We start from the raw sequence: 21,379 nt of genomic DNA on the forward strand, positions 1-21,379 counted from the left end.
CCAAATCCTAGCCCGAAAGGGTATTCCCAGTGAAGTCATTCCCACACTTCTTCAGGCTAGAAAAGAAGTAACGGCAAAGCATTACCACCGTATTTGGAGGAAATATGTGTCTTGGTGTGAATCCAAGAAGGCTCCTACGGAGGATTTTCAGCTGGGGCGTTTGCTCCATTTTTTGCAAGCAGGTGTGGATGCGGGCCTAAAGTTGGGCTCCATTAAAGTACAGATTTCGGCCTTATGAATCTTCTTTCAGAAAGAATTGGCCTCCCTTCCAGAAGTTCAGACCTTCGTGAAAGGCGTGCTGCACATCCAACCTCCATTTGTGCCTCCTGTGGCACCGTGGGATCTTAATGTGGTATTGCAGTTCCTGCAATCTCATTGGTTTGAACCTTTACGTAAGGTTGAGTTAAAATTCCTTACTTGGAAAGTAGTCATGTTGTTGGCCTTGGCAGCCGCAAGGCGGGTATCTGAATTCTCGGCTTTGTCTCACAAAAGCCCCTATTTAATCTTCCATGCTGATAGAGCGGAGTTGAGAACTCGTCAGCAATTTCTGCCAAAAGTGGTTTAATCATTTCATGTAAACCAGCCTATTGTGGTGCCAGTGGCTACTGACGCCTTGGCGGAATCGAAGTCTCTCGATGTGGTCAGAGCTTTGAAAATCTATGTCGCCAGAACGGCTCAGATTAGGAAAACAGAGGCTCTGTTTGTCCTGTGGGCTCCCAACAAGATTGAGGCTCTTGTTTACAAGCAGACTATTGCGCACTGGATTTGTAATACGATTCAGCAGGCTCATTCTATGGCAGGATTGCCGTTACCGAAATCGGTGAAAGCCCATTCTACCAGAAAGGTGGGCTCATCCTGGGCGGCTGCCCGAGGGGTCTCGGCATTACAGCTTTGCCGAGCTGCTACTTGGTCGGGATCAAACACCTTTGCAAAGTTTTACAAGTTTGATACCCTGGCTGAGGAGGACCTCTTGTTTGGTCAACCGGTGCTGCAGAGTCATCCGCACTCTCCCGCCCATTCTAGAGCTTTGGTATAAACCCCATGGTTCTTGAAGCATCTCCAGCATCCTCTAGGACGTATGAGAAAATAGAATTTTAATACCTACCGGTAAATCCTTTTCTCTTAGTCCGTAGAAGATGCTGGGCACCCGTCCCAGTGCGGGCTGTATCTGCAGTTTGCTTGTAGTTACGCTCATGTTGCGTTAAGTTTAGTCACTCTGTGACTGTTGTTGGTCATGCCGTTGCATGCGTTGTTGTTGAATGCCATGTTGTACGGCGTGTTAGTGGTGTGAGCTGGTATGTATCTCACCTTAGTTTAAAATAATTAAATAAATCCTTTTCTTGAAATGTCCGTCTCCCTGGGCACAGTTCCTATAACTGGAGTCTGGAGGAGGGGCATAGAGGGAGAGAGGGAGGAGCCAGTTCACACCCCTTTTAAAGTCTTAAAGTGCCCATGTCTCCTGCAGATCCCGTCTATACCCCATGGTTCTTGAAGCATCCCCAGCATCCTCTACGGACTAATAGAAAAGGATTTACCGGTAGGTATTAAAATCCTATTTTAAAATACTGACACGGTCGAAATACCGACATTTAAAATGGCGACAGGTCAAAAAGTCAACATGAGTTTTTCATTTTTATGTGCGTGTATGTCGACATAGCTCGACATGGACACTGTATAAGTGTACCGCAACCTCGCTGTGCTCGGCACACTATTATATTCCCCCTCCAGGTCCACTGGGATGGTAAAGTATGAACAAGTCGGTTTCAATGAAATAATCATGAAAAACTCATGTCAACTTTTTGACCTGTCGACATTTTAAATTTCAGTATTTTGACCTTGCAGGTATTTTAAATATCGGTATTTTGACCATGTTGAGATTTTGGCCTTGTCGGGATTTTGACCGCTGGTCAATGGTTGTCGGGATTTTGACCAACAGGATTTTGATTGTAGGTAAATTGACTGTATCCCCGTTAAACAGTCCTTCTAGTCACGCCATGCCGTGGCTTGACTTGGTAACACTGTGCATCTTTATGTGCGCATTTTTCCATTTCAGTATGTCTAAGGCGCATTGCTATGTGAATAGAAGCACAAATAGCTTATGCTGATTAAAATGATATACCGCATACCTATATTCTTTGTGCGACTGTGGCTGTATAGGTATACGAAATGCTGCGTTATAGTGATTTCCAGGAAAACACTTACTTTGCATTTCATATGCAGATACAGCCAAAGACCATGGTGTACACACAGAATATAGGCATGCAGCATATCATTTTAATCAGCATAAGCTGCGTGTGCGTCCTAGTAACATAGCGATGCGAATAAGAGGCATATTCGCCAAAAAAAGATGACCGGCGTTAGCAGAGCTGACCGGGAGCTGCCAGCTGACTCTCGCCAGGCATCTCCTGCTACACGGTGTATTGAGGCAAGGTGTGTGAGGACACATCTGTACCCGTCTTTAATATTTTCAATATCCATACACATGTACAACAGATGTACATTGTTGCTGACAAGACTCCTAAACAGTGTAATGAGCGTCAAGTACTATGTAATGTAATATTTTAGTTTTAATCTTCTTTTGTCATTTAATAGCCAGTACATTATGAGGAGAAGAACTGGTGTGAAGAACAGTACTCTGGTGGCTGCTACACTGCCTATTTCCCACCAGGAATCATGACTCAGTATGGAAGGTAAAAAGAAACAAAATAAAGCTTTAGAGTAGGAGTAAGAGAGAGTATAATTAGAATAAGCAATTGACTATGGTAATGGTGAGGCCACCAGTTGTTACAGTGTTTAGTTATCTCACATCATTCATGATAAAAAATGGCCAGTGATCTCCTAGAACACTGACTGGATATAATGAATAGGTGAGGCTACACTTGTGAGTTGAAATTTTTTTCGCCACCTGATCTCCAACTGTTCTACTCTGCACCATGAAGTCCATACATATTTAGACTTCATAAAACACTATTTTTACATATTTGCAATTCGATTGGGTAATGCAACTTAGGTGAATGGCTTTAGTTTTAGCGAGAATGTTAGGGATCTATTTACCATTGTCAACAGCAGGCTGGCTGCATATTGGAGCAATATATAATGAAGTATTGCTGAAGTGTTGCTGGATATTGGAGCAATATATAATGAAGTACTGCTGCAATTTACCATGGTGACACTAAGGGGGTCATTCCAACCCGTTCACACGCAGCGGTTCTTCGCTGCAGTGCGAACGGGTCAGAACTGTGCATGCGTGGCGTGCGCATTGCATACACGTGTCGTTGCCCGGCGACTTTTAAAAAAAGTCGAATTGAGATGCGGGAGATGAGACAAGGGAGAGCTGCGGGCAGACGGGGGAGAGCAGCGCTACAGCAGCGGCAGCGTGGCCAGAGGATGTATCACAGCCGCCGCTCACAGCAGCGTCCACCCGGCTCCAGCAAGCGAGACCTCGCTCTGAAGGGGGGCACCTCTCCTCCCATTCTGTGACACCATTGAATTAAGTTAATTGATAGCTGCCGCTGTCTTTTCAGTGGCCGACTTCCTCACTGGTCCCTGCACCTTACAAATCACACCCTCTTTATTATACTGAATATACACATTTTACAAGTGTCACACCCAGGATTAGAAACCACAACCTATTACACTGGAAGCAGACGCGTTACTGATGAAGCTGTTTGTGCCTGTATAGGAAATATGAGAATTTTAACTATATGAAGATATTTCTCTGACAATTACACGTAACTTCATGTAGTTAGCATTCTCATGCTTCCTCTACAGGAGCAAATAGCTCCATCAGTAAAGTGTCTGCTGTTAGACACACACACACACACACACACACACACACACACACACACACACTTATCTTGATATAGGAAATAGGGGGGCACCAATATTTATCTTGATATAGGAAATAGGGGGGCACCAATATTTATCTTGCCTCCGGGCAACTGGGACGAACTTACGCCACTGCTTCAATTGAATATACCCCTAAAACTCTGGGGGAAAGCAAGTAGTGATATGCTCATAGGGGGTCATTCCGAGTTGTTCGATCGTTGCCGATTTTCGCTATACTGCGATTAGTCGCTTACTGCGCATGCGCAAGGTTCGCAGAGCGCATGCGCTTAGTTATTTTACACAAAAGTTAGGTATTTTACTCACGGCATAACGAAGCTTTTTCATCGCTGTGCTGATCGTAGTGTGATTGACAGGAAGTGGGTGTTTCTGGGCGGAAACTGGCCGTTTTATGGGAGTGTGCGGAAAAACGCAGGCATTCTAGTTGCAAAACGCAGGAGTGGCTTGAGAAACGGGGGAGTGGTTGGGCAAACGCTGGGTGTGTTTGTGATGTCAAACCAGGAACGAAAAGCACTGAGCTGGTCGCAATGGCTGAGTAAGTCTGGAGCTACTCAGAAACTGTCAAGAAATTTCTATTCGCAGTTCTGCTAATCTTTCGTTCGCACTTCTGCTAAGCTAAGATACACTCCCAGAGGGCGGCGGCTTAGCGTGTGCAATGCTGCTAAAAGCAGCTAGCGAGCGAACAACTCTGAATCACCCCCATAGTGCATTGACCTGAATGGGAACCAGCAAAGTCTCTTCAGCTTCACTAGTCCCCACTGTTGTGCAAAGCAAACATCATTCAGAGTTAACATTAGTTTGCAATTGTAAATTGACTCAGATGGCCATCTCCATACATAGAGGTCTACGGAGACGTCAGTACGCTGCAGAAAATGAGATATTGCCGGAGAACTCGCAGCATTGTCACCAGAGATTTGTCTCATCTCTGCATCATAAATAGAGCCCTTACGCCACTACTATTATTATTATTTTCTATTACGTCCTAGAGGATGCTGGGGTCCAATTTAGTACCATGGGGTATAGATGGGTCCACTAGGAGCCACTGGCACTTTAAGAGTTTAATAGTGTGAGCTGGCCCCTCCCTCTATGCCCCTCCTACCAGACTCAGTTTAGAAAATGTGCTCGTAGGAGCCGGTCACAGCTAGGGGAGCTCCTAGAAGTTTTCTTAGTTTTATTTATTTTTTAAATGTTTAGAGTTTGTTATTTTACAGGAAGGCTGCTGGCAACAGCCTCCCTGCTTCGTGAGACTTAGGGGGAGAGTAGGAACCAACTTCCTGAAGAGTTAATGGTTCTCTACTCCGCTCATAGGACACTGAGCTCCTGAGGGTGATGATCGCAAGCCCACGAGGCAACCGCTCACTCCTGCAGCATGGCCACCACCCCCTAACAGAGCCAGAAGATAGAAGAGTGGTAAGTACAGCACCGGTGTCCCGATTATCGGGTCGCCGGCGAGTATGGTGGCACAAGGGTTGGAGCACAGCTCTGAGGGGCAGCGCTCCTGGAAGGTCAAGCAACATGCATCATGTCGGCGCTTGAGGGACGCCCTGGGCCAGCGCATTACCCTACACAGGTCATGATAGTTAACAGGGGCTAATCCCGCTGTTAACACTACAAAAACCTCAGGCCAGTATCATAACTTAGTGCGGGAAGCCGTGCGCCATTACAGGGGGCGGGGCTTCCTCTCAGAGCGGTTCCAGCACTCACCAGTACCATTTTCTCCCTGCAGATCGTACAGAAATGCTGACTGGGAACGCTGCCCTCCACATAACTCCACAAGTACTCTGCAGTACCAGGGTGTTATAAACGAGTGGGGGGGGGAGGGTAGTGTTATATTAGGACTGACTACCCCATTAAGGATAGTTAGTCAGCGCCAGGCTTTTATCATAGTAATTGCTTACAGAGGAGCTGTGTGGCTGCCTCCTTATACTCTGTCAGTCTCTGAAGGTACTCTGGGGGAAATTGTGTCTGACATTTTCCTGTGTGTGTGTAAGTGTGTATATTCCACATTACCATGTCTAAGTACTCTGTGTCCTGTGCTGCAGAGTGTTTATCTTCTCCTGAGGAGTCTATTCCATGTACTCAGGACTGCAATATGCTTTCTCAGCCTTCCAAATCCGAACCTGCATGGGTGGATTCTTTAAGGGGAATGATATCCTAGATTTGTACCAGGATGTCACAAAATGAGAAAGAGACACAGTTTTTGAGGAAATCTGAGGAGGGTTTACAATATTCGACCCCCACTACTTCATCAAAAGACCCATCTACATACCCTAAAAAGCGTACACTTGCCCAGATAATGCAAGCTGACACTGATACCGACTCTGATACAGGGGACGGTGATGAGGATATACACGGGGGGATTCATCCCTTGCTAAGAGGGTGCAACTAATGATTGAAGCAATTAGGGATGTTTTGCACATTACTGAAAAGGTAACTGAGCAGGAAGAGGAATCCTGGGAAAACCAAGAGAAAAAATTCAAAATTCCTAAAAGAATTCTCATTGCTTTTCCTTTCCTGGAAGAGGACAGGAAAAAGTGGGAAAATCCACCTATAGTCAACGCTTCTGTATCTAGGTTGTCAATAAAGGTGGTTTTGCCTGTCCCCGGTTGAACCACCTTAAAGGAGCCGGCTGACCGCAAGACTGAGACTACGCTCAAATCACTATACACTGCTACAGGCGTGGCCTTAAGGCCCACTATTGCTTGTGCGTGGATTTCTAAAGCCATAGTAAAGTGGTCAGGCACATTACTAGAGGAATTAGATACAATGGATATTAGCGACATTGACTTGTTTTTACATCACATACAGGATTTGGCAGGTTTCATGGTGGAAGCCATGAAGGACATTGGCCTGCTTAATGCGAGGGCTACTTCCATGGCAGTCTCGGCATGCAGAGGACTCTGACTACGCCAATGGACTGCGGATGCGGAATCCAAGAAGAGCGTGGAGTATTTACCCTTCACAGGTCAGGCCCTGTTTGGGGAAGCACTGGATGTGTGGATATATATGGCAACTGCGGGTAAGTCGACCTTTCTTCCCTCCGCTTCTGAACCGGCTCGGAAATCTTATCCAACGTCTACACTGCAGTCCTTTCGGACCGCAAAATGTAAAAAATCCAAGGGCCCCACAACCTTCTTTAGAGGAGGGGAAAACCCAGAAAACCTGCACCAACAGGTTCCCAGAAACTGAAACCAGGTTCTGCTTCCTCCAAGTCTTTAGCATGACGGTGGACCTCCTAGCCTAGGGATCGGTCAGGTGGGAGCGAGACTAAAAGATTTCAGTTACGTCTGGGCGTCATCATGCCTAGACCACTGGGTGAAAGATATTGTTACCCAGGGCTACAGACTGGAGTTTCAGGAACTCCCACCTCACAGATTCTTCAAATCAGGCTTACCAGCTTCGCTGACAGAAAGTGCTATCCTACAGGAACCCATTCACAAATTGGTACAAACAAATGTCATTGTTCCAGTTGCACCTCATCTAAGAAACAGTGGTTATTATTCAAACCTGTTTGTGGTACCGAAACCGGACGGTTTGGTAAGGCCAATATTGAACCTAAAGTCCTTGAACCCATTCTTGCAAGTATTCAAGTACAAGATGGATTCTCTGAGAGTGGTGGTTTCAGGTCTGGAGGGGGAATTCCTGGTATCCCTGGAAATCAGGGATGTGTACCTTCTCATTCCGATATGGCCGCCTCACCAGGCCTATCTAAGGTTTGCACTACAGGACTGTCACTATCAGTTTCAGACATTGCCATTTGGTCTCTCCACTGCATCGAGGGTGCTTACCAAGGTCATGGCAGAGATGATGTTCCTCCTCCGCAAGCAGGGTGTGAACATAATTCCATAACTGGACGATCTACTGATAAAGGCGTCTTCCAGGGAGAGGCTGTTGCAGAGTATTGCTCTCTCAATTCAACTACTCCAAGCTCATGGGTGGATCCTGAACCTTCCAGTCACATTTGGAACAGACAAGGAGACTGCCCTTCCTGGGGATGATACTCGACACAAAAGTGCAGAGGGTGTTTCTACCAATGGAGAAAGTGTTGGCGATCCAATCAATGGTCTGGGATGTCTTGAGGCTGGTTCGGGTATCGGTTCATCAGTGCATTCACCTTCTGGGGAAGATGGTAGCCTCCTACGAGGCTCTCCAGTATGGAAGATTCCATGCACGGTTCTTCCAGCTGGATCTCCTGGACAAGTAGTCGGGATCACATCTTCACATGCAACAGCAGATATGCCTGTCGCCGAAAGCCAGAATTTCACTCCTCCAGTGGCTCCAAACTTCTCACCTACTAGAGGACCGCAGGTTCGGGATTCAGAATTGGATTCTTCTAACCACGGATATTGGGACATTAGTGTAAATTCTTACTATTTGTTCCTATACAATATAACCTGTTGGTCAGCACGGTACTCTAGAATTTTTTCTTAATTGAATTTGAGATATATGGTAATCCATATGCTAATTTCCCAATACAGGGTAAGTTGGTATCCTGCTGCATATTAGGCCATTGTTTGCCTGAGATTTTTTTGAAAAACTATATATATATATATATATATATATATATATATATATATATAATAAATTGGTTCATATATAATTGTTCACTTGGTATATGTTGGTAGAGTGGACAAAAAGTTTTTTGAATATTATAAAGGTTTTAATGTATTTCATTAAAAGTTAGATTTTACTAGTTATCTTCATCCAAACAAGTGCGCCAACACAGGGTCTTTCTTTCTTGTTCTCTAATTCGTGATTATCAGTAGGATACTACTGTACCCTGGTGCACCACCAACCCAATATCTTTGGCAATTAAGCTTTTTGAATATATTTAGTTGGTTTATTACTTTTTTTTTTTGTATAAATTCCTAATAATAACTATTGGTGCGGAAACAAACTAGCATTGTAAGAAGTAACAAGAATCCTCCTCTGGGTGGAAAGACATGCGGTGGCATTGTCGGCGATGTTCATTCTGGGAGTGGACAACTGGGAAGCGGTCTTCCTCAGCAGACACGATCTCCATCCAGGAGAATGGGCCCTCCATCCGGAGGTATTTGCAGAGGTTACAAGCCAATGGGGCGTACCTCAAATAGACATGATGGCCATTTGCCTCACCAAGAAGCTTCGGCGGTACTGTTCCAGGTCACGAAACCCACAAGCAGTGGCGGTGGATGCACTGGTAACTCCATGGGTGTTCTGGTCAGTGTATGTATTCCCTCCACTTCCGCTCATGCCAAAGATTCTCAAACTAATAAAGCGAACAGGAGTTCAGGCGATCCTCATCGCTCCGGACTGGCCAAGACGAGCTTGGTACACGGATCTTCTAGAATTACTGCTCGAGGATCCGAGGCCTCTTCCTCTTCACGAGGACCTTCCACAACAGGGGCCGTTCGCCTATCAAGACTTACCGCGTCTACGTTTGACGGCATGGAGGTTGAATGCCAGATCTTAGCTCGGAAGGGCATTCCAAACAAGGTCATTCCTACTCTGATCCAAGCTAGGAAGGAAGTAACGTCTAAGCATTACCATCGGATTTGGAAGAAGTATGTGTCTTGGTGTGAATCCAAGACGTGTCAATGGTGGAGTTTCAACTAGGATGTTTTCTCCTCTTTCTGCAAGCGGGTGTGGATGTGGGCCTATGCTTGGGCTCCATAAAGGTCCAGATTTCCGCCTTGTCCATTTTCTTCCAGAAACAATTGGCTGCTCTCCCTGAGGTTCAGACATTCTTGAAAGGAGTTCTGCACATCCAACCACCCTTTGTGCCTCCTACGGCACCTTGGGATCTTAATGTGGTGTTGCAGTTCCTGCAATCGGATTGGTTTGAGCCTTTACAGGAGGTAGACGTAAAGTTTTTTTACTTGGAAGGCAGTCACACTGTTGGCATTGACATCTGCAAGACGTGTGTCAGAATTGGGGGCATTGTCACACATGAGCCCTTACTTGATTTTCCATGAGGATAGAGCTGAGCTTCGAACGCGTCAGCAATTTCTTCCAAATGTTGTGTCGGCTTTTCATATCAACCAACCTATTGTGGTGCCAGTGGTTACTGATACCTCGATTACCTCAAAGTCCTTGGATATTGTACGGGCTTTGAAATTATATGTGAAGAGCAGTGGCGTAACTACTGCCCCCGCAGTCCTCGCGGTGGCTTGGGGGCGAGGGGCTGCGGGGGCGCCACTGACTTTGCACAGATTGACATGCGGACGAGCGTCCGCATGTCAATCTGCGGTCTCCTTCCCTCCGCTGCTGTAAGGAGGGACACGGAGCGCACAGCGCGCGCCTCTCCAGTGTCCCTCCTGGCTCTCCGGCCGGTCTAATAAAGGAAGTGCCGTTCGTGAGCTCTGATTGGCTCACGAACCGGCACTTCCTTTATTAGAGTGGCCGGAGAGCCAGGAGGGACACTGGATAGGCGCGCGCTGTGCGCTCCGCGCTCCGCGTCCCCGAACACAAAGGAGCGGGCGGGGTGGGAGAGCAGGCACTGTGGGGGAATATCTGGCACTGGGGGCATATACCTGGCACTGTGGGGGAATATCTGGCACTGGGGGCATATACCTGGCACTGTGGGGGAATATCTGGCACTGGTGGGAGCAGGCACTGAGGGGGCATATGTGGCACTGTGGGGGAATATTTGGCACTGGGGGGAGCAGGCACTGAGGGGGCATATGTGGCACTGGGGGGGGGGTATATTTGGTACTGGGGGCATGTACCTGGCACTGTGGGGGAATATCTGGCACTGGGAGCATATACCTGGCACTGTGGGGGAATATCTGGCACTGGGGGCATATGTGGCACTGGGAGCACGGCGCTAGCAACAAGCACTACCCCCTAGCAACGAGCATGACACCCAGTGCATGAAACCCCTGGCAACGAGCATGACACCCAGTGCATGAAACCCATGGCAACGAGCATGATACCCAGTGCATGAAACCCCTGGCAACGAGCATGGCACCCAGTGCATGAAACCCCTGGCAACGAGCATGACACCCTGAGCATGAAAACCCCTGGCACCGTGCATGGAACCAAGAGCATGAAACCGCTGGCAACGAGCATGACACCCAGTGCATGAAACCCCTGGCAACGAGCATGACACCCTGAGCATGAAAACCCCTGGCACCGTGCATGGAACCAAGAGCATGAAACCCCTGGCAACGAGCAGGTAATTTAAAAGTAATTAGAAGCCTTACTGTAGAACTTAATGTGTAATGGGCATTACGGTGTGTGGCATAATGTATCACGGACATTGCGGTGTGTGTCATAATGTATCAGGCATTACGGTGTGTTGTATACTATATCACGGGCATTGTGGTATAATGTCTCAGGATCATTGTGGTGTGTGTCATACTGTGTCACAGACATTGTATGTGCTATAATGTATCAGGGGCATTGCAGTGTGTAGCATAATGTATAACGGGCATTGCGATTCCTGTCATAATGTGTCACAGGCATTGCGGTGTGTAGCATAATGTGTCGGGGGCATTACAGTGTGTGCATATTGTGTCATGTGCATTATTGTGTGTGGCATAATGGCTAAGGCCATTGCAGTATGTGGAATAATGTATACTGGGCATTACTATAAGGAGGAAAAATGACAAATAATGTAAGGGGCATGAATCAGGATTATTTTTCTTTCCTGTGGTGGCTAACGTCTGGGCGTGCAGGTTGCAAAACTGGGGTATAAGGTAGTCTTTTCCTGCAATGCCATGCCCCTTTACGTGAAGCCACGCCCATTTCAATGAAGCCACACACCCTTTTTGGCGGGCGCGCGCATATTTGTCCCTTTACTAGTGCTAATTATGGGGGGTATGGGGGGGGGGGGGGCGCCAAAGAATTTTTTGGCTTGGGGGAGAAAAATTTCTAGTTACGCCACTGGTGAAGAGAACCTCTCGTCACAGGAAGTCAGGCGCATTGTTTGTCCTTTATGATCCCAACAAGGTTGGGTGTCCTGCTTCTTAGCAGACGATTTCTTGCTGGATCAGACTTACTATCCAGCATGCCTATTCTACGGCAGGATTGGCGACTCCAAAATCTGTTCAGGCTCACTCTACCTGTACAGTGGGTTCTTCCTAAGCGACTGCCCGGGGGGTCTCGGCTCTTCAGCTTTGCCGAGCAGCTACTTGGTCAGGGTCGCAAGCGTTTGCTAAGTTCTACAAGTTCGATACTTTGGCCTCTGAGGACCTAAAGTTTGGTCAATCTGTTCTGCAGGAACCTCAGCACTCTCCCTCCCATACCGGGAGCTTCGGTACATCCCCATGGTATTAAATTGGACCCCAGAGAAAATAGGATTTTATATACTGTACCTACCAGTAAATCCTTTTCTCGTAGTACGTAGAGGATGCTGGGCGCCCGCCCAGTGCTTCGATTTCTTCCATTGTTACTTGGTTAAGTATTGTTGGTTCAGCCGTTGCTGAATCATTTCACGTTGGTTAGCTTGGCTTTCCTTTTGTTATGTGTGAGCGGGTATGAATCTCACCACTATCTGTGTATTTCCTTCTCTCGAAGTATGTCCGTCTCCTCGGGCACAGTTTCTAGACTGAGTCTGGTAGGAGGGGCATACCCACACTATTAAACTCTTAAAGTGCCAGTGGCTCCTAGTGGACCCGTTTATACCCCATGGTACTAAATTGGACCCCAGCATCCTCTATGGACTACGAGAAAAGGATTTACCGGTAGGTATATAAAATCCTATTATTATTATTATCCTTTATTTATATGGCGCCACAAGAGTTCTGCAGCGCCCAATTACAGAGTACATATGCACATAATCAAAACAGGAATACAGTGACTTACAGTTGTAGACAATAGGACAAGAACAGAGTAACTAAGCATAACTACATCAGTAGACGACATAGAGATAAGTTTCCAAGTGTCCAAAAAACTACAGGATTTGAGCAGTTGAGGATTATTAAAGTAAGAAAAGGATTAGCACATGAGGGAAGAGGCCCTACTCGTGAGAGCTTACATTCTAAAGTACTAAACCGCTCTAGTGACAAAGCTGCTCATACACACATTTGGAGCTAGTTTACCTTACACTGAATACGTAATTCCTTTTTAATTAGGCTTTATATTACATATTTATAAGTCTATTAGCAAGTATTGCTTTTTGTTAGTCTCAACCATAGGTATACTTTATATGTTTTCTATTTGTAATTTTATTAAAATAAAATATATGCTTTACATACTTAATAACTACTTTTAAACTTGTCCCTAAAGTGTCATTCGACAGCCTGTTGGGAAGCTTTACTTTGCTGGCACGGAAACTGCAACACAGTGGAGTGGCTATATGGAAGGTGCAGTGCAGGCTGGTGAGAGAGCAGCCAGAGAGGTACAAACTAATGCTCTGCTATAATAGTCAATGTGCATAGAATTTAGTACCAAATACTTGTAAATACAATTATTTCCAGTTTCACTGTAAAATACTTACAGTACATGACTGTAATTATGAACTCATGAAACATTATGGTGGCATACAGAAAGGTTACCAAGAATAATCATTTCCAGAGATAATATATTCTAGTTTTCTGAATGCTATTATCACAATGTGGGTAAAATCAATTATGTATTTCTTTACAGCTTAACATGTTACTAGAATTCTTCCCAGTACTTCTAACATTACTTTTATGCCATAGAGCCCCCTAGCGGTGGAAGTAGCCACAGACATTTTGCCTGTAATTTCCCTGTGATACAGTAGCTCAGCGTGTTAACTCCAACCAGACGTCATACCTTGACACATATATTGATTGCATATTCTTATTTGCTTCTACACACTGCATTGAAATTACACATTTTTCCTCACTATTATACTGCCACTAATCCTATCTCACTAATCCTATCCTGTTCATGTTATATTTACAATATCTCCCTACTGGTACTTTTTTATCATGATAATATGTTTACTGATTTACATTCATTTTTAGAGGTGACATTTCCTCAGACTGCCCCATACTTTCATTTCTCTTGTATGTCATCTCTTCCTTCATGGTAACATTGCCATTAATCTTTCTGCACTTCTCTAAGTAACACATTCCCAGCATATATCTACCTGCTGTTTCTTCCATCTGGCCTACTAGCTGTAAACCTTATAATTTATCTTCTGCCCTTTCCAAAACAAAAGTCAATAAATGTTTTACAACCTTAATGTTTTTTCTATTCTATCCATGTTAAGTGAATGTTAAAGCTCCCAAACTAGGGATGGCCATCGTTGATTCAAAACATCGATGGTATATAACCATTTTTTAATAATTCTGCCATCAATGGGACCCAGATTGTTTCCCACCATCGATGATGCACAAGCAACAAATATATATATATATTTTTTTTTTTACAAAGTGCAGCTCCACACTACACTCCTGCAAAGCTCTGCCCCTGAGCTCTCATTGGCCCACAGCCTACTGAATTGTACAGCAGGGGTGACCATCGGTGGGTGAAACGATCGATGTTTCCCTTGCAGATGATTTAACACCATCTAGGTTACCCATCAACGGTACCATCGATAGCAACCATCGATGGGTAACCCACCAATGGCCATCCCTATCTCAAACTTCATTACCTACTTTTTATTTCTTAATCACTTGTCTGACATGGTCTCAACTGATTCAAACCAGTCAGAAAGCTCACTGTGCAGCAGCAGGAAGTGAAGCTTCCTGCAATTGCTGCTCTCAGAGGGACTTCTGGTCCCTCTGCTTCCTGGTTCCCACCCCACCAATGCCTGCGTGCTGCTGATCATTCAGTACGGCAACACCCCCCACCCAGCGGCTACAGACATTAGCAGCCGCTGGGGAAATGTAAAAAAAAAAACAGCCCCTCACCTTCCAGGGGTGTTCCGGGGGCTGCTGAGAGGATCTGATGCCTGGAAATGGAAGTTGTGATGGTCTCAAATTTCTGATCATCGATGGTCGTGATGTTCCGATCACCAATAGTCTCGATGTTTGCACCAATGTTTTTTTGTTTTTTGTTTTAAAATTATGTTGGTTTTGGGGTTTTTTTTTTAAAGAAAATTGTTATGGACAATCTTTATTTAAATATTCTTAACCTAATTCAATCATAAGAAACCTAGACAATTTCTGAGCGTTTTTAAAAAAAAATATTAATTAGTTTAGTGGGTAAAGGTGTTGGACTTCCCCCAAATGATACCATCATGTAATACCATTGGCTTGGAACAAGAAAAGGAGTGTGATTCTGGCTGCAAAGTTCAACACACGATTGGATGTTACTATCATGTGATAGCCTCATATGCGATCTTGTATCACCCTGTTTGGCTTGGAGCATTAATTTGGTACAACAGTTTCTTTTGACCCAATGGTCTTAAGCGATGTGATTGTGACAGTTATCATTCTTATTATCTTTTTCCACAGCACCATACAGTTATAAACAACCATAAATACATAGGATAAATATAAGCATAGTAATAATAGCAAAGATAAGGGGGAAGTAGAGGGTGGTATGGTAGAGCGACTCGCTATGGCTTGTAGAAGCATTAATGGGTCATACAAGGGGCCGTAGAAAGTAAATCACTCAGTGATCCTGTGTCCATTAACTGAGTGGTCAGATAGGATCAGTGCATCCGGTGGGGAAAAAGCATACCTCCCAACTGTCCCGATTTTCGCGGAACAGTCCAGTTTTTTGAGGGCGGGACGCAGTGTCCCGTGATGGACTGGGGGGTGGGGGGGGGGCAGTTGGGAGGCTCTGTCACTCACTGCTCACAGCGTCTATTCACGGGAGACAGAGGGAGAGGGGTCATGCCAGCAGCTCACAGACGAAAACGGGGGGCGTGGCTTGCGATCGCATCACTCCCACCAAGCCACGCCCTCTTTCACATAGGCATGCCCCTTTTTCACCCGCAGATGCGGGCTTCGCCACGCAGAGGTCTTGCTCACCCTTTGTGAAATGTTAGCAGGAATGGGAAAAGGGTTCCGGAGGATTACAGGTGTACTGGTGACAAGGATGGTGCTAAGAGGAGAGAATGAGGAAAGAGTGCTATACCCAGCATGAAGGATTACAGTCTAAACTCCTATAAACATTTCAAAAGCACAACTGCAAACTTGTACAGTATGCTAAAGCAGCAGTAAGACTGGGCTACTTGTGCCTTTAAAAAGTGATATTTGAGTAATATATAAAAGCTTTGTGTCGTGTGCATTCGCATATAGGTGGTCATTCCGAGTTGTTCGCTCGTTGCCGATTTTCGCTATGCTGCGATTTGTTGCAAATTGCGCATGCGCAAGGCACGCAGGGCGCATGCGCTTAGTTATTTAACTAAAAACTTACCAGTTTTGCTGTGGATTCTGCGGCGCTTTTCAGTCACACTGCTGATCGGTGAATGATTGACAGGAAAGGGGCGTTTCTTGGAGGTAACTGAGCATTTTCCGGGAGTGTGCTAAAAAGCGCAGGCGTGTCAGGGAAAAACGCGGGAGTGTCTGGAGAAACGGGGGAGTGGCTGGCCGAACGCAGGGCGTGTTTGTGACGTCAAACCAGGAACTAAACGGACTGAGGTGATCGCAATCTGTGAGTAGGTCTGGAGCTGCTCAGAAACTGCAGGGAATTATTCTGCTAATCTTTCGTTCGCTATTCTGCTAACATAAGATACACTCCCAGAGGGCAGCGGCCTAGCGTGTGCAATGCTGCTAAAAGCAGCTAGCGAGCTAACAACTCGGAATGAGGGCCATATTGAGTTGTCACGCAGTTTGCTCTCAGGATTGCTTGTTGTGAAAAAAGTTTTAGAACAACACAAGTGAAATTCTGCCACCATCAATCATCACTGACACAGCCTGTGCAGGTTCAGGTTTCTGCCTTAAAACAGAAGAATCTGTTGAAATTCGCATGGGAAAAAAAATAATCAAATCTGTGTGAATAATATTCCAGTCTTGTTATGTCCAGTAAATTGATCACATATACAAATGTAAGCTAGTACTCTTTCATTCTGCAGCTGGGGACATTTCAGGGGAAATCTCTATCTTTATTAAGGCAAAATCTTCTTATCTTCTTGTGTTTTATGCCCCTTAAGTTAACACCACGGGGGTCATTCCGAGTTGATCGGTAAACTCAGACATGCGGGGGGACGCCCAGCACAGGGCTAGCCTGCCCCGCATGTCACTGCCGCCGCTCCTTACCCCCCCCCCCCCCGCACAAATACAAAAGCATCGCACAGAGGCGATGTCTTTGTATCTGTGGAGTAATTCCCGGCCAGCGCAGCTCCTGCGGCTGCCCGGGAGTTGTGTGTCGCTGCCACTGGCCGCAACGGCTGCGTGAGACGTCACACAGCCGCCACGCCCCCCCCAACGGTCCGGCCACGCCTGCGTTGGCGCACCGCGCCTACTAAATGGCGGCTTAACGCCGCCATTTAGCCCCCTCCCGCCCAACGACCGCCTCTGTCTCAGAGGCGATCGCTGGGCACCGACAACTGCCGGCGCATGTGCAGTTCGACCCGACCGCTGCGACAAACTGCAGCGAGCGATCGGGTCGGAATGACCCCCCACTTGTGCAGTTCTCAGTGTTTGCTGAGTGCAAACTGCATTGGCTGGGCAGTGACTTGTTATATACAGTAATAGCAGAGAAATCCTTGATGGCAAGATAGTATGCTGAGTTACAGGGGCTCGCCTGGATGTTACTTGTGGGTGTTCATCCTTTTAAAATACATGACTGCAGTGTTGCCAACTTTAAAAGTGAAAAGAAGCAGCTGTAATTCCCAAAGAAAATCTTCCTCCTTCCAGAAAAGGCGAAACTAGTCCAACCCATTATTCCAGCAACATATTTTACCACCCTGCTCTGACTTTCATGATGAAAGCTAATGTATGATTGTCACAAATGTATTCACATTATCAGCAAGTAATCTCCACTCTCTATTGTCTGTGGTGTGTCTGGGCCTATGGTACAATGAAAGGGTAGTTGTCAGTGAGCCACAGAACTAATTATTATGCATACAGAGTACAGTGCTACCACCGATCGACACTGAATGGGTATTCTACATAAATACAGATACCCAGGTGTGCATACTCCAACTGTACATTTTTGGAAGGTACAGTGCCTTTTTTTATGGTCTGTATCTGCCAAAAAGGGCTTTGTACCGATTTTTGCCTCTCCAAAGTAATATTGAAAGTATTGGAAAGGGGGCGTGTCCACGCCCCTTTTACCCGTGGCCACGTACCCTTTCCTAATTTGTACCTGTTTTCATGTGTAAAATGTTGGAGGGTATGCATCATACTTGCCTACTTTTGGAAACCAGTTTCAGGGAGATTCTATACGGTATGGGAATTCTTGCGGCACACTGCTGAGGGGGTATGTCATGCTCCACCTTAAGGACATGTCTAGCTCCACCTATGGGCGTGCCTACTACAGGGGGCTGTCCTGCAGTGGCACACAGGTGTTAATGCCACTCTACACACACAGGAGTTAGTGCCGGTTTACATATACACACACAGAGCAGGGGCGCATTAAGAGAAGAGGAGGCTCATATGCTCCTCCGTTCCGGCTCCCTCCTCTCTGCCGGCAGCGCTGGAGAGTCTGAGCACTAGAGGGCTCCGACTCTACTGCGCATGCGCAGATCACCGGGAAAATGGCCGCTGCACCATTTTTACAGTGATTCTGTAGTGCTACTGACTTCGGCGAGGGACTCCGGAGGGGTAAGTATTCAAACACTGGGTGCAGCGTGTGCCCCCTCTTGAATCAGGGGCCCGTGTGCAGCGCTTATAATTCACCCATTATATATGCGATTGACACGGGACAGTGTCAGCTAATACACACACGCCAGGTAAAGCCCCTTTAACACATTATTCCAGGTAGAGCCCCTTTTACGCATTACTCCAGGTAGAGCCCCCATTTACATATTATGCCAGGCAGAGACCCTTTTACACATTGCGCCAGGTAGAGCCCCTTTTATGCGTGTGTGTGTTATATTTATGCTTGGCTCTGGAGAAGCAGCTTCCACCAGCTGGCCCTTTTACACGTGGCTGTGTGTTCTTCAGACCCTGCGGACAAGCTGGGAGGGACGGGAAGCTGCAGCACTGACCGGCTACCTATGTGACAAGTAGCCAGGCTAGTGCGGCGGTGGCAGCGTGGCTGTGTGGGTGCTGCTGGTGGTTCTGTGCCGTCACTGCATATTTGCTGTTTGCCGGGCGATGCTGGCACAACCTCTACTTATTGCTCTGGTACCTATTTACCAATATTAATTAATTCACATATTGTCCAGCCAAATTCTGCGCAAACAGTATAAATATGTTAAAAAAAAAAGTCTCAGAGTAAATTACACACACACACAGACCAGTGGTGGCAGACTTAACACACATACAGGGGTCAGTGGTGGCAGACTACACACACGCATACATACAGGGGTCAGTAGTGGCAGACTACACACACACACATGCATACATACAGGGGTCAGTGGTAGCAGACTACACACAGACATACATACATACAGGGGTCAGTGGTGGCAGACTACACACACATACATACATACATACATACATACCAGTGGCGTAACTAGGGGCCCACAGCCACTGCAGTTGCTTGGAGGCGCAGGGCTGTGGGGGCGCCGCCGACGATTACTGCTGTTTTGGGAAGGACACGGAGGGCACAGTGCGCGCCTCTCCTGTGTGTCCCTCCTGGGTCTCCAGCGGTAGCGGTGTGTCTGTTAAATGAACTGCCGGTATATGAGCTCTGATTGGCTCATGAACCGGCAGTTCATTTGACAGACACGCCGCTGCCGCTGGAGACACAGGAGGGACACACAGGGGAGGCGCGCACTGTGCCCTCTGTGTCCTTCCTAAAACTCACAGCAGCGGAGGAGACCGGGGACCCAGGAGGGTGTGTATCTGGCACTGTGGGGGCATATTTGGCGCTGGGGGGCATATTTGGCACTGGGGGGTATATATGTACCTGACACTGAGGGGGGGGGCATATTTGCCACTGGGGTATATGTGTTCCTGGCAATGGGGGTGGGGCATATTTGGCACTGGGGGTATATGTGTACCTGGCACTGGGGGGGCATATTTGGCACTGGGGGTATATGCACAGGCGTGCGCAGCACATTTTATTAGGGGGTGCACCGCCGGAGGGGTGTGTCTAACACCGCCTTTTGGGTGTGTCTAGCACCATCTATTGACGGTCAACACAATATAAAATATCCACCCTTGTACCAATCCTAATAAAGCAGATACATTGTCAGTTGTTGTGGTGTGCACCAAACAAACACCCCTGATGGCACTCACTGCAATTACACTGCTCCTCCTCAGCCTGGTCTGGCTGCCCCTCTCTTTCCCCTGCAAGCTGCAGCAGCTTACTTACAAGTCAGTCACTCACTGACACTGACAGTCGCAGACTAGTACTGCTGCGCCTGGAAAAACAAGAGACGTGTCAAAGCTGCTGTCGATCGCCTGCCAGTATTGAATTTGTCTTCCTAAGATGAATGCTGGCTGCATGCTGATCCTCATCTGTGGCTGGCGTTGGCATAGCATACAAGGAGGGAGGTGTGTATGTGGCGGGTGTGACAGGTGGCCGTGCGAGCAGCATGACGTAATCACGTCACATCATGCTGTTTTTGTACATGGAGGTGGAGCCAGGAGTTTGAAAGCCAGTGGAAGTGGCACCCTTGATTAACCCAGGCGTCCGGTCAGTAATACAGTCCTGACAGGGTGCAGTGCAGAGGGGACAGTAATCAGCCTGCTCGGCGATCGCTGCATCAGGCATGTGAGATCGGGGTGCCAGACATTAGGGGGTGCCTGTGCGCACCAGGCACCCCCCTGCGCACACCAATGGGTATATGTGTACCTGGTACTGGGGGGGCATATTTGGCACTGGGGATATATGTGTAGTTGGCACTGGGGGTATGTGTGTAGCTGGCACTGGGGGCATATGTGTATCTGGCACTGTGGGGGAATATATGGCACTGGAGGCATATGTGGCACTGGGAGCACAGCCCTAGCAACAAGCATTACCCCCTGGTTACAAGCACAACATCCAGCTCATGAAATCCCTGGCAACAAGCATTACCCACTAGCAACGAGCATGATACCCAGCGCATGAAAGCCCTGGCAACGAATATTACCCCCTGGCAACAAGCTTGAAACCCAGCACATGATACCTATGTCAACAAGCATAACACCTACCGCATGAAACCCCTGGCAACGAGCATGACACCCTGAGCATGAAAACTCCTGGCACCGTGCATGGAACCAAGAGCATGAAACCCCTGGCAACGAGCAGGTAATTTAACAGTAATTAGAAGTTTTACTGTAGGGCTTAATGTGTAATGGACATTGCAGTGTGTTGCATAATGTATCACGGACATTGCGGTGTGTGTCATAATGTGTCACAGGCATTACGGTGTGTGGCATACTATATCACGGGCATTGTGGTATGTGGTTTAATGTCTCAGAGGCATTGCAGTGTGTGGCATAATATATAATTGGCATTGCGGTGTGTGGCATAGGGTATAACGGGCATTGCGGTATGTGTCACAGGCATTACGGTGTGTGGTATACTATATCACGGGCATTGTGGTATGTGGTATAATGTCTCAGGGTCATTGCAGTGTGTGGCATAATGT

At 46.9% G+C, this 21,379-nt stretch overlaps 1 protein-coding gene across 1 annotated transcript in view; it reads left to right on the forward strand.

The window, feature by feature from the left end:
• Window positions 1–21,379, forward strand: part of LOC135049248 (amine oxidase [flavin-containing] A-like) — a 261,522-nt gene that overhangs the window by 191,695 nt on the left and 48,448 nt on the right. The window contains exons 12-13 of the mRNA XM_063955623.1: window positions 2,593–2,690; window positions 13,057–13,168. Of these exons, the coding sequence (XP_063811693.1) occupies window positions 2,593–2,690; window positions 13,057–13,168 (210 nt within the window). The remainder of the gene's footprint in view (window positions 1–2,592; window positions 2,691–13,056; window positions 13,169–21,379) is intronic.

This window comes from Pseudophryne corroboree, chromosome 2 (genome assembly GCF_028390025.1).
Source record: "Pseudophryne corroboree isolate aPseCor3 chromosome 2, aPseCor3.hap2, whole genome shotgun sequence".
In the NCBI taxonomy this organism is placed as follows: Eukaryota; Metazoa; Chordata; class Amphibia; order Anura; family Myobatrachidae; genus Pseudophryne; species Pseudophryne corroboree.